At 47.6% G+C, this 14,429-nt stretch overlaps 1 protein-coding gene across 8 annotated transcripts in view; it reads right to left on the bottom strand.

The window, feature by feature from the left end:
• ATAT1 (alpha tubulin acetyltransferase 1) overlaps positions 1-14,429 on the bottom strand; it is a 29,659-nt gene that overhangs the window by 3,040 nt on the left and 12,190 nt on the right. For 6 of the 8 annotated variants that reach the window (XM_070419008.1, XM_070419010.1, XM_070419009.1 and 3 more), the window contains exons 7-10: positions 2,266-2,311; positions 2,085-2,147; positions 708-779; positions 296-536 (exon numbers count right to left, since the gene is read on the bottom strand). In XM_070419008.1, coding sequence (XP_070275109.1) covers positions 296-536; positions 708-779; positions 2,085-2,147; positions 2,266-2,311 — 422 coding nt within the window. Of the gene's footprint in view, positions 1-291; positions 537-707; positions 780-2,084; positions 2,148-2,265; positions 2,312-14,429 lie in introns of those variants that run through there. The other 2 variants (XM_070419014.1, XM_070419016.1) reach the window with 2 other exon arrangements.

Below are 14,429 nucleotides of genomic sequence, written 5' to 3' on the forward strand. Positions count from 1 at the left end.
GTCAGACACGCCACTGCTCCTTCCCAGCGAGGACCACACCAGCATTTCCCCCAACTTAGAGGCTCACCCCCCCCATGGATCTGGGTTCTTCCTCCCACTCTCACTGTAAAACGGGGCCCCTGTGCCACAGACAGTCCTGTTCTGCCGCCTCACTGCCATGCACTCCCAGACCTCCCACACATCTCCAGTGTCTCCTCCGCCTGCTGTCCTGCTACGTCACGCCTGGGCTCAAACCACCCTTTCCATTTCTAACACTGACAGTCGGGGGGCTCCCTGACCCTCCGACTCCCATTACCTGGTGCGGCGGCGCTGAGCTGGGCTGGCTGCAGGGTCGGTGGCCAGCAGAAGGCGGGCAGTAGGGTGAGGGGGGCAGAGGCGCAGGGAACGCAGCAGCTCCTGCTCTGGCACAAAGGGGCGGAGGGGACCTCGTTCGGGCGAGTTTCCCAGGCTGCTGGAGCGTGGGGGGTGGACTGGAGGTGTAGCTCGGCGAGGGGCCCTGTTTAGGGGCCAAGGAGGCTCCACAGCTACCTTCAGAACTGGGAAGAGAGAAGAGCAAGACAGAGAAAGAAAAAAAATAGGGAGAGGAAGAGAGTCATGACAGTAGAGATCAGGGTAGAAAAGAGAAATCAGAGCCTTTAGAGAGAATGGATCCTTCCCCTGAGGTGGGGCACCCCCCCCACCCCACGCCGGGCACCCGACCGCCTTACATTCTCGGTCACTCGAGGAGTACGGCTTAATGTCTCCCTCTGCTCTCTTGGGGGGCAGCTTCCTTGCTGGAGCTGGCGGTGAGAAGACAGGCAGGGGAACACCAAGACACACACTTTGTAGCCTTCCTCCCGGCCACGACCCCACCTCTGCTCCCTGGCACCACAGCTCCTCCTGGGGAAGAGTCCGCACCCCCACAGAAGAGGGAACGCGGGGTGCTGGAGCACTGCTGAGGAGAGCCAGGGGGAGAGGCCGAATGCAGCGTGGGGGGAAAGACCCAGGGAGCCGCTGGGGCCTGGGGTGCAGGAGAAGGCAGTCAGGGAGGCCCCTGGGGTTCTGGGCGGAGGGGGACAGGTCCCTCTACTGGTAGACGAGCCGGACAGAGGCCTCGGTGAGTCAGGGATGGCTCTGGAGAGGCCAGGAGACGGGGGCAGAACCTCCCCCTCCAGAGCCAAGACGGGAAGAGATTGAAGTTTTATAGGAAAAGAAGGACAGAGAGAAAGCGTATCTGGAAAGGAGTTACCGGAGCAGAGGGGAGGATGACATGGTGTGAGGCTCTGCCTCCGCCCTCACTTCTTCCCTTGCTCCCTCCCTTCCCCTCTCAAGAGGGTCTCCCTCAGGAGCCAGGAGAGCCTTCCCCACGGCCCCCACTGTGGACCTCACAGGCTCTCATCCCCTCTCGGCCTGGGCACCAGCCGGGCGGGCACGGGAAGCCTTGGCAACCACAGCGAGGCATGGGCACAAGTCCCTCTCAGGGCCAGACACTGGCTGACCCCGATAACTGGACCAGCCTGTTCTCTGAGTGACAGTTACTCCCTTTCCTGGCCAAGGAGGAGCCAGCGCTGGTCACAGCCGGCTCAGGAGAGGGCCCGCTGCTCCTCCCTGTGGGAGGCAGTGAGGAGGGGGCTGGCTGGCAGGGAGCCTGAGGATGGCTGGGGAAACCGAGCATTTCATTTCAGTGCCTCCTCGGTCTGGTTTCTCCAGGTCAATTTCATTCTTTGTGCCTTTCGTGTCAGTATTCTATGGCTGCACACGGAAGGGCCGACTGCACTTGCCTGCCCCTCACGGACGGACAGGCCGAGGGTTACAAAGGAACCCGACTCGCCTACTCCCGTGGACCTGAAGCCACAAAGGCTCCATCAGCACTAACAGTCAAACAGCCCCCGCGTGTCCCCCTCCCCCCTAAGCTTGCTTAGTGAAGTCTTGACAGTTCCAACGCACTGCGCTCCCAGGTGGGAAAGGCAAGTGAGTAAGGCTGCTGGGGGCTGGGCTGCTTAGGAATGTCCCCTTTCCCACCCCCTCCACCGCCCACCCCTGCTGCTGTGGCCTCCGAGAACCAGCTCTCACGGCACCACAGCTGCCTAGCAGCGCAGCTTTACCAGGGGGCACAGGGTCGGCAGCACGCGCGTGTCCAGTTGCCCTCAGAGGGGGAGCAGGGGGCCCTGTGAGGAAGGAAGCGGCGGTGCCCCTCAGTGAGGGGACCAGTGGGACCAAGAATCCACCTCTTTTCTTTCCCTCGCCCCGACTAGTTGACCAGCACACACAGGTGACAACACTTACGATGCTGATGGGCAAAGAAGCCTTCAAAGATCACAAAGTTGTTCACCTATAAGACAAAACAAGCAAAATACGGTCGTCCCTTCAGCCACTCAGACCCTGTGCTAGGAAAGCCCCGTGGGAAGAGGAGAAGCCCGCCCTCTGTCCCACAGCCCCTCAAACTCGCAGGCTCTGACAGTGAGCCCCCCACTGATAAGGAAGGCACAGGACCGCAAAGAGCCAGAAACGTCTTGGAAAAGAAGAACAAAGTTGCAGGAATCACACTTCCTGACTTCAATACTACAAAGCCACGGTCATCAACGTGATGCAGTGGAAGCCTAAGGACAGACAGGCCGACGGAGTGACCGAGTCCCGAAGTGCACACGTGTGTCTGTGGTCAACCGACTTTCAACACGGTGCCAAGCCATCCCCGGGGAGAGCAGTCTCTCCAGCAAATGGCGCTTAGACAACTGAACTCCACATGCGAGAGAATGAATTTGGACCTCTATTTCACACCACAGGCAAAAAAACCAAACACAAATAAAATTGGATCTAAGAGCTAAAACTATGAAAACCTTAGAAGGAAACATTGTGGAAAATTATCACTTTGGATTAGACAATTTCTTAAATATGACATCAAAAGCACAAATAACAATCATCAAAAGTAAAATCTTTTGTGTTTCAAAAGACACTTTCAAGAAAATGAAAAGACAACCCACAAACAAAATAGGACAAAATATTTGCAAATCATCTATCTGATAAGGATGTGGTATCTACAATATATCAAAAAAACTCTTAAACTTGAGAAAAAAGAACACAATTTACAAATGGGCATGGGACTTGAATAAACATTTCTCTGAAGAAAATACTAAAAGGGCTGGTGAGCCCTGGAAAAGGTGCTCAGTATCATTGGTCATAGGGAGATGCGAGGCAAACCCACAGAGATACACTCACACCCATGAGGACGACCACTATTTTTTAACAAATAACAAATGTTGGTGAGGATGGCAGTGGTTCTCAACCTTCCTAATGCCGCGAGGCTTTAATACAGTTCCTCATGTTGTGGTGACCCCAACCATAAAATTATTTTCGTTGCTACTTCATAACTGTAATGTTGCTACTGTTATGAATCGTAATGTAAATATCTGATATGCAGGATGTATTTTCATTGTTGGCGACCCACAGGTTGAGAACCGCTGAAGAGAAATTGAAACACTCATCCATTGCTGGTGGAGAGGTGAAATATTGTCGTCATTGGAAAAACAGTTTGTCGGTTCTTCAAAAAGGTAAACAAAGAATTACTGTATGACCAGCAAGTCCACTCTTAGGTATACACCCAAGAGAATTGAAAATACAAATGCAAACAAAATCTTGTACACAATATTCATAATGGACAAAAAGTGGAAACAACCGAATATCAATCAGCCACCCTAGCCGGTTTGGCTCAGTGGAAAGAGCCTCACACCATGTCATCCTCCCCTCAGTGCCCTGGGACCCTTCAGTCCAGGTTCCTAAGCAGCCCAGCCCCCAGGGTACATAGGTTGCAGGCTCTTCCTGGCCCCGGTCCTGGTCCGGGCGCGTGCAGGAGGCAACCAATTGATGTTTCTCACACATCAATATTTCTCTTTGTCTTTCCCTCTCTCTTCCACTCTCTCTGAAAAATCAATGGAAAAATGTCCTCCAGTGAGGATTAAAAAATAAACAAAAATGTGGTAGAGCCACATAATGGAATATTTTTGGCCATAAAAAGGAATGAAGTATTTCTACAAACTACAACATGAATGAGCCCCCTTAAAACACAACGGTCACAGAAGCCACATCTTGTGTGACCCATTCACATAAAGTGTCCAGAATGAGCAGGTTAGTGTGAGGGAACGGGGACAGGGAGTGGGGAGTGCTTAATGACTTCCAGGTTTCGTTTTGGGAAATGGAAATGTTCTGAAATTAGACAGTGGTGGTAATTGCACAATTATGTGAATATACTAGAAACCACTGAGTTGTTTGTTTTAAATAATAGTTAAAATAGTGAATTTTATCTCAAAAACAAAAAGCCCAGACCCTTTTAGGTTCTCCCAGGATCCACTCTAACAAAATGCCAAGGCAGGCATCCAGAACTGTCCAAACAAAGCCCACTGACAAGAGCACAGGGTCTCAGGCTCCAACACTGAGAAAAGGAAGATTTACTAGTAAGTAGGGCTCAAGTAGGTGGAGCTATCGGGGGAAGACATGCTGGAGATCAGGGTACCACTCTGATATCTAATAATTGATCACTTTAGAATTACTTATTATATTATCACATTCAATTTGGCCTTCACAACAACCCTATTTTAAAGAATAGTAAAAATGACTTGGAGACCTGGCTGGTATAACTCAGTGGTTAGAGCATCGGCCCACGCATCAAAGGGTTGCAGGTTCAATCCCCAGTAGGGGTGCGCGCTGGAGGCAACCTGTTGATGTGTCTTTCTCACATCAATGTTTCCTCTCTCTTTCCCTCCTCCCCTCCCTTCCATTCTCTCTAAAAAATATATCCTTGGGTGAGGATTAAGAACAACAACAAAGACTTGGAGACATGGTTTGCCCAAAGCCAAGTACCGTATTTTTCCAGGTATAAGACACCCACCACTTTTCCAACCCAAAATTAAGGAATCAATAAACAGCCCTAACCGGTTTGGCTCAGTGGATAGAGCGTCAGCCTGTGGACTAAAGGGTCCCAGGTTCGATTCCGGTGAAGGGCATGTACCTTGGTTGCGGGCACATCCCCAGTAGAAGGTGTGCAGGAGGCAGCTGATGAGTGTTTCTCTCTCATTGATGTTTCTAACTCTCTATCCCTCTCCCTTCCTCTCTGTAAAAAAATCAATAAAATATATTTTTTTAAAAAAAACAAAACATTGCTGGTTTTCCTCTAAGGCCTTCTTCTTTTTTGGCATCTTAAGGAGTTGTTCTGCCTGTTTTCTCCACTGTCTGATCATATATTCAGTGGGGGGAGGTCCGAACTGTCTCTCTGCAGCTCTATTTCCATGCTCTTTTGCATAGCCGTTTACATTCAGTTTCAATTTTGCAGAGTAAGATAACTGCTTACGGGTATTTATCTTTTTATTTTTTGTCATCTTTATGGGCTCCGAACGCTCAGGTCCCTGTTGCATCTGCACACTCTCCACCTCCACCTCCAATTACGGCATCAGCTGACGTCAGTAACAATAAGGCTCATGATTGGAGGAAGCCTGTTTGGCAAGGTATGGGCAGCTACGCACCCATGCGGCTCCCTCCTCCGCTGACTTCTGTGTATAAGACACCACTGGATTTTCAGTCTAACGATTTTAGACAAAAATAGCGTCTTATACATGGAAAAAGACAAAAGCTGCAAACGGCAGAGCTGGGCCTCAAGCCAGACTGTGATTTTTTGTTACTCCTTACCCAAGGATATTTTTCCATCGATTTTTAGGGAGAGTTTGATGGGCAGAGATACAGAGAGAGAAACATCGATGTGAGAGAGACACATTGATCAGTTGCCTCCCGCAGGTGCCCCTGGACTTGGAGCGGGGATCAGGCCAGCAACCGAGGTGCGTGCCCCTTGACCACCAAAATCAAATGCAGGACCCTTCAGTCCGAGGGCCAAACCATCCACTGAGATGATGCGTGTAGATAGCATGCAGAGCTCATGAAACATGAGCCACTGTTATTTATACCTATCCTGCTCTGGTGTTACACATCACTTGGGTCATGTGTTTGATGCCAAATGTTGTGTTCCTTCCACTGTTCTCTGCTGCCTTTTTTTTTTTTTTAAATATATATATTTTTATTGATTTCAGAGAGGAAGGAAAAGGGATAGAAACATCAAAGAGAGAGTCATGATCGACTGACTGTGTTGCCTCTTAATGTAAAAATACATGTGGGACCTAGCCAGTTTTGTTCAGTGGGTAGAGTGTCAGCCAGCAGACTGAAGGGTCCTGGGTTCGATTCCGGTCAAGGGCATATGCTAGGGTTGTGGGCTCGATCCCCAGTAGGGTGTGTGCAGGAGGCAGCCAATCAATGATTCTCTCTCATCATTGATGTTTCTATCTCTCTCCCTCTCCCTTCCTCTCTGAAATTAATAAAAATATATTTAAATAAAAATACATGTGGCTGTACACTCTAAATCAGATGTGGGGAATCTTTTTTCTGCCAAGAGCCATTTGGATATTTATACCATAATTCATGGGCCATACAAAATTATCAACTTAAAAATTACCCTGCTAGAGATCAACCAAAGGACTTGCTTGCATGCATATAAGCCAAACCAATGGACATGGACAACAGGGGGATGAGAGCATGAGTGGGGGGTGGGGGGAGGACGGGGGTTAATGGGGGGGATAAGGACACTCATCAGCTGCCTCCTGCACACCTTAACTAATAAAGAATTTTAAAAAATTACCCTGCTATATTTGGTCAAACAATTAATTAACTCACCCCTAATGCCTTGGCAGGGCCAGACCAAATGATTGCAAGGGCCTGCTATGTCCCACAGGCCGGACGTTCCCCACCCCTGCTTTAAGTAGACCCTGTCTATCTCCTGCTTTGATCCTGCGGTAATGTGTGCCAACACACCCTCATCCTCCCCCAAACACATACCCAGCATTCCAGCCACACCAAACTGCTTGCAGTCCCTGACAGGCACTTAGTTCCTCTCTGCCTTTGTTCATGCTGGTTCTTCCACATGAGAAGTACTTTAACCCACCTACTTCTGTCTCTTGACAAATACCCATCTTTCAAGATTAAACATATATCAAACCTTTCTTTACCCAAACTCAACTCCAAGGTAGCACACACCACCATGTCCTTATGCTTCCTCTGTAAGCATATCCATCCAATCATGTTACAATAGGTAACCGTTCATGCTCCTACCCAAGGAGCCCAATCCCAGCCCCACCACCCACTTACACTGCTGCAGCAATCCCCCCACGTGCTTTGACATCAGCAGATTTTCTCTTTATGGAGACATCCTTATGCTGTTAGTTCTTCCAACTGAAAAGAATCAACCTGCTCTTGATCCACCTCCTTCTCCAGCTCTTGCTCTACTTCTCTGTTCCCCTTAAAGCAGCATTTAAAAGAGTGGCCTTGGCCCTGGCCAGGTAGCTCAGTTGGTTAGAGCATTGTCCTGATAGACCAGTGATGGCGAACCTATGACACGTGTGACAGAGGTGACACGCAAACTCATTTTTTTGGTTGATTTTTCTTTGTTAAATGGCATTTAAATATATAAAATAAATATCAAAAATATAAGTCTTTGTTTTACTATGGTTGCAAATATCAAAAAATTTCTATATGTGACACGGCACCAGAGTTAAGTTAGGGTTTTTCAAAATGCTGACATGCCGAGCTCAAAAGGTTCGCCATCACTGTGATAGACCAAGGTTGCAGGTTCAATCCCCGGTCAGGGCACATACAAGAATCTACCAATGATGCATAAATAAGTGGAACAACAAATCTATGTTTCTCTCTTTCTCTCTCTAAAATCAATAACAAATCTATACTAATAAAAGTCTATGTGGTCATCACACCCTCACCCAGTGACCCCCTCACACCATGACGCCCTCATGCCACAATGAGCAATCCCCAGGAGGCTGTGAGCGCAGTGGGCATTCGCAGGTGGGTGGGGCTGCATGCGTATGCGGATGGGCGGGGGCGTGACGCAGAGGCAGGGGCAGTGGCTCCGGCCTACCTCTTTGGGGCAATCCATTGAGGAGCCCCAGATGGTTGGGCGGGGCCTAGCTCTTTGGGGCGATTGCGGGGCTCCCACACTGAGAGAGGGCACAGGCCAGGCTGGGGGATACGCGCCCCCCCCCCCCGAGTGTACGAATTTTATGCACCAGGCCTCTAGTAAAAAAATAAAAGAGTAGCCTATTCTTGCTATCTCCAGTTCCTAGTTTCTCAATCTCCTAAACCCACTGCCCATCCGACTTGTACCCACCACTGCACCATGCTCCTCAGGGTCATCGTGACCTCAGGCACTCACTTCCCAGATCTCTTACCTCACTGATCAGTGCCATTTGAGTCAGTAAGCCATTCCTTCCTCCTGGAAGCACTTTCCTTATTGGCTTCCAGGTCAACTTACTTGTAAGTTTTCATCAACTTCACTAGTTACTCCTTGGTCACATTTGCTGGTTCTTCCTCTCCTCCCTTTTTTTTTTAAAAAAATATGCTTTTATTGATTTGAGAGAAGAAGGGAGAGGGAGAGAAAGATAGAAACATCAATGATGAGAATCATGATCGGCCGCTCCTGCAGGCCCCCTACTGGGCATCGAGCCTGCAGCCCGGGCATGTGCCCTTGACTGGAATCAAACCGGGGATCCTTCAATATGCAGGCCAATGCTCTATCCACTGAACCAAACCAGCTAGGGCCTCCTTGACTATTTAAAAAAAGAATAGTTTATTGATTTTTAGAGAAAGGGAGAGAGAAACATTGATGTGAGAGTGCAACATCAATTGGCTCCCTCTTGCACACCCCCTATCGGGGATTGGGCCTAAAACCTGGGCATGTGCTTTTTTTTTTTTAATGTATTTTTTATTGATTTCAGAGAGGAAGGGAGTGGGAGAGATAGAAACATCAATGATGAGAGAGAATCATTGATTGGCTGCCTCCTGCACATCCCCTACTGGGGATCGAGCCAGCAACCTAGGCATGTGCCCTTGACTGTAATCGAACCTGGGACCCTTCAGTCCACAGGCCAACGCTCTATCCACTGAGCCAAACCAGTCAGGGCTGGGCATGTGCTCTTGACCTAAAATCAAACTGGCAACTCTTGGTGCATGGGACAATGCCCAACCACTGAGTGGCACTGGCCAGGGCCTCCATGACTTTTTAAGAGTGCCCAAAGGCTCAAGTCTTTGGACACCTTCTCTATCACCTCCTGGTGATGTCATCCTGTCACACTGCTTTCAATACTCTATGTATACTGAAAACTCTCCATCCAAAACCTCTCTCAACTCCAGGGAAACACCCAACTGTCTACTTAACCGGAACTTAGCATAGACATCTCCAATTAACATGTTCAAAATGAAGTCCTATTTCTCCCAAATCTGTTCCACCTATCATCTCAGTGAATGTAACTCCATCCTTCCAACTCCTCAGGCCAACAACTTGGGAAATCATCCTTAACTCCCTCTCTCTCCATCGAGAATCTATCAGGAAATCTTACTTGCTTTAACTTCACAATGTTTGAAATTTGACCACTCCTGCTTCTCTCCTGTCACCGTCTTGGTCTGAGCCACCACCAGCTTTCATCAGGATCGTTGGCTCCTAACTGGTCGCTTGCTTCTGCCTTTGCTCCCCTTCTGCTTATTTTCAGTTTACTTTTTTTTTTTTTAAGAGAGAGGAAGGGAGAGGGAGAAAGAGAAACATCGATTGGTTACCCCCTGTAGGCATCCCAACTGGGTGTCGAACTGGCAGCCCACGCATGTGCCCTGACCAGGAATCAAACCCGAAAGCTTTTGGTATACAGGATGGTGCTCCAACCAACAGAGCCTCAGCAGCAGGGACCCTGCTGGGTTTGTTTGAACCCTCTCTCAAAGAGTGAGAAACATAGATGAGAGAGCACACATCGATTGGTTGCCTCCCACACATGCCCTGACTGGAATAGGGATCAAACCTGCAACCCAAGTTTGCACCCTTGTCCAGGAATTGAACCCACAACTCTCGGGTGCATGGGTCAACATTCTAACCACTGAGCCACACCGGCCAGGGCAGCTGCTGCTTATTTTTAACAGCCAAAGTGATCTGATTAAGTCAGATAATGTCATCCCTCTGCTCAAACCCCTATGATGGCTCCTTTTTTCACACAGAGTAAAAGCCAAAGACTGAAATGGCCATAAGGCTCAAATGTCCTTCCTGCCATTACAGCTGATTGCATCAGTCGCCGCCCCAGCCCATCACTGACAGTGCTCCAGTCACACCAGCCAGGTCACTCTTCCAGGCACAGTCTCCTCTCAGGGGCTCTGCTAGCCCTTCCCTCCAGATACTACTTGGCTCTTCTTCTCACCTTCTTTAACTTATCCCTACACTGACACTTCCTCAGTGAGACTTCCCTGCCTATAACATTTAAACTTGTAATCCCACACAATCCCATCCCCATCACGCACACCCAAGCCCTCTCACTGGCTCTAATCTCTCCAGAGCACTTATAATCAAGCACAGGATAAACTTGTTTGTCTGTATCCTCAACTAAAATATAAACTCCAGGAGATTAAAGGGGAGCAGAGTAAATGGATGCTACACAGACATGCTCCCAGAACCAAACTGGAATTACAACTAAAATACAAAAACAATCCTGAATAATCAACTGAAGACTCGCTGGAGAGAACCTTCATAACCAAGGATGAAAAATGGAGACCATGTAGGGACTGGTAGAAAGGGCGGAGACATGAAAGGGCTCACCGGGCACTCACAGACAGCAGCTGAAGTTCCAGAGAGACGTCTCGGCTGTGGGGGGTTCTACTGAGAACTCTGGGGTCTAATCCCAAGCTAAGCACACTAGCAGAGAGCACCAGAACTGAGAAGAGTGCCAGCATACCATCCGGCTCTGAAAAGCAGCAGGGTTGCTGTCAGCCAGGGAGAGACAGCTAGAAATACAGGCATCCTCTTAAAGGGCCAACATACAAAATTTCTTGTGCTCCGGCAGAGGGAGGGCAGAGTGAACTGGAGCAGAAGCCAGAGTTGGGGGCTCTAGGTTAGAGCTCAGAAGACACACACCCTGGTTTCCTGTGCTGAGTCATTCTGTCACCATGCGGAGGGCGTCTTTCTCAGGCAGACATTTGCTACCCAGGTGGTTTTGCCTGGGGGAAATTTGACCCACCCTATTGGAAAACACCTTTCCCCTCCCTGTGGAGTTCCTGAGGCACATTAAGAGACTAAGAATAACAATTAGCCTCCAGGCAGAAGCAATTGCCCCACCCTGTTGGAAAAACTCACCACACCTGTGGACCATAGCCTGAGGACTACTCAAGACTGAATCCAATCCTTCTTCAGGCACAGGTGGTCTCTAGAGCAGTGGTCACTAACCAGTGGTCCGTGAGGTCCAAAAGGTTGGTGACTGCTGCTCTGGAGGCTTTGAGTCTTTCCCTGATCTACATAGTCAGAAACACATTTGAGAGGCGTAGCAGATCTACCTAATATGCAAAATGAGGAGACAAAAAAAACAAGCCTGAAATGAAAGAACAAGAGAATTTTTCAGAAGAAGAGATAAATGAAAAGAAATAAGAAATTTATCTGATACTAGCTGCACTAGAAATTTCGTGCACTGGTGGGGAGGGGTCTCTCAGCCCGGCCTGTGACCTCTCGCAGTCCAGGACCCCTCCCTCCTTACCGCCCACCTGCAGCAGAGGCAGGAGAAGCTCCTGCCACCACTGCTGCACTTGCCAGCTGTGAACCAGCTTCTGGATGAGTGGCACTCTCCCTGTGGGAGTGCACTGACCACCAGGGAGCAGCTCCTGTGTTGAGGGTCTGCCCCCTGGTGGACAGTACACGTCATAGTGACCAATCATTCGGCCGTTCAGTCAATTTGCATATTAGGGTTTTATTATATAGGATAGAGTTAAGAATAATGATGCGAAAAAATATAGTAAATATGAAAACTGAAATAAAGAATGACATAGCACAAATAAAGAACACACTGAAAGAAATACACAGTAGATTAGGGGAAGATGAAGATTGGAATAGAGAATTAGAAGACAGAATTGAAAAAAAAAAATCACACAATCAGAGAACCAAAAAGAAAAAAAACAATTAAAAAAAGGAGAACAGCTTAAGGGAACTATGGGACAACATGAAATGTAACAATATTAGAATAGCAGGTGTGCTAGAAGAGGCAAAAAGGGAGAAAGGGATACAGAATGTGTTTGAAGAAATAATGGCAGAAAACTTCCCTAACCTGGTGAAGGAAAAAGTCACACAAGTTCAGGAGGCACAGAGAGTCCCAAGCAAGAAGAACCCAAACAGACCCATGCCCAGACACATCTTAATTAAAATGCCAAAAATTAAAGACAAAGAGAGAATCTTAAAGGCAGCAAGAGAAAACCAAACTGTTACCTACAATGGAGCTTCCATAAGGCTGGCGTCTGATTTCTCATCAGAAACTGCATAGGCCAGAAGGGAATGGCATGAAGTACTCAAGGCAATGGAAAGCAAAGACCTGAAACCAATATTACTACAGTGGGGCCTTGACTTACGAGTGTCCCAACTAACGAGTTTTTTGAGATACCAGCTGTCTCTTGGCTGATTTTTTGCATTGAGTTGACAGAGTAATTTGAGTTAACAAGCTCCTTAACGAGCTCAGTCTCGGAACAAATTAAACTCGTAAGTCAAGGCCCCACTGTATATCCAACAAGGCTATCAATCAAAATAGATGATGAAATAAAGAGCTTCCCAGAAAAAAAACAAAAAACCAAAAAACACTAAAGGAAACATCACCACCAAGCCAGCATTTTAAGAATTGCTAAAGGGACTTCTGTAACTGGAAGAAGAAAGAGAGAAACCTAGGCATAGAGAATTAAAATCGCGATAAATAAGTACCTATCAAATATAAATGGATTAAATGCTCTAATCAAAAGACATAGGGTAGAGCTGTCTTGAGACTGCTGGGAGGGGCTGGCTCTTCAGGAGAAAAATGGCTGCGTAGGTCCAGAGAGTCAGGAATGTCCCAGTGCTGGACTCTCGGTCACCTCTCCCCGACCCGCTCTCCTCCACAGCCTCTCCCCAGACTCAAGTCCACAATGCCACCTGCACCTCAGCCACAGCACAAATTGAAGTGATACCATGCAAAATTTGTGGCAATAAGTTGCCTGGGACCCACTATGGAGTCATCATGTGTGAAGGCTGCAAGGGATTCTTTAGGAAGACCAGCAGAACAATGCCTCTCACTCCTGCCCAAGGCAGAGAAACTGTTTACTTGATAGAAGCAACAGAAACCGTTGCCAACTGGGCTGACTGCAGAAGTGTCTTGCCCCAGGGATGTCAAGAGATGCTGTGAAGTGTGGGAGGATGTCCAAGAAGCAGAAGGACAGCCTGTATGCCAAGGTGCAGAAGCGCCAGCCACAGCTGCAGGAGCAGTAGCAGCAGCAGAGCGGGGAGGCGGAAGCAGCAGCAGCAGCAGCAATAACAGCTTCAGTAGCCTGAGTAACAAAGCTAGCAGCACTTATGCCAAAGGACATGTCATTGACCTGCCCAGTGCAAGGGTTATTACAACGTGGATTCCGGCCAGCCGTCCCCTGATCGGTCAAGACTTGACATGACTGGAATCAAACAGATAAAGCAAGAACCCATCTATGACCTCACATCCATACCCAGCTTGTTTGCCTATAGCTCTTTCAACAACGGGCAGTTAGCACCAGGGATAACAATGGCTGAAATTGATCAAATGTTAGAAAATGTAAAATGTACCTCCAAAGATTTCTTCTGAATTAATTCTTTCAAAAAGTCAGAAATACATTGACTAAATTTCCAAAGAAGGGGTAAGGTAGGGGAGGAATTGCTTGTGTTTTAATTAACAGTCAATCTATATGTCAACAAAATCCAAATAGTAAAAGTCAATCCTAATAATGGCCCTGAGCAATTTTCATAATTAGGTTTTCATCATCTGTGACCCACTAATTGTGCTTCAGGTAGTGTATAGAGGTTCAGTTTTTAAAAGAGGGTAGGGAAAGCTTTGATGTGCTCTGGATTATATCGTTTTTGTTTGCTCTATCAAGACTCTTCCAGTGCTACTGGGACTGTGAGCAATGCTCTCAACCTCTGTAACTATAAGACCTCTCCTCCAAGAGTCAAAACAAGGAAATGCCTGGGAAGACCCTTACACTCAAGTTGCCATGCTTCAAAGAGCCCTGAGAAAATGTCTCTGCTGCCAAAACCTGCTGTAGATGGAAAATTAAATCCAAAGAATCTAAGACTTTAGATGGTAGGTGACTTTCCAAAAAGGACAAATAAAAGTCTGAAAGGGGGCATATTGGCTTCCTCATCTTACAACTCACCAAGCCCAGGACATTGAAGTAAGTTGATCTTTGAAGATTATTCTGCAAATGTCTTATACTATGACAGTTAATTTTGAAATGAATTGTTTCCATAATAGATTCTTTCTCAGTTCTCTTAGCTAGCTTGAAGAAAGGCTAATTTTTCAAACATTAGGCATGCACTATTGCAATAAGCAAAAACACCTGTAATA

The sequence above is a fragment of the Myotis yumanensis genome, unplaced genomic scaffold (genome assembly GCF_028538775.1).
Source record: "Myotis yumanensis isolate MYYU_CA2020_CCGP unplaced genomic scaffold, mMyoYum1.0.hap1 SCAF_6, whole genome shotgun sequence".
Lineage (NCBI taxonomy): Eukaryota > Metazoa > Chordata > Mammalia > Chiroptera > Vespertilionidae > Myotis > Myotis yumanensis.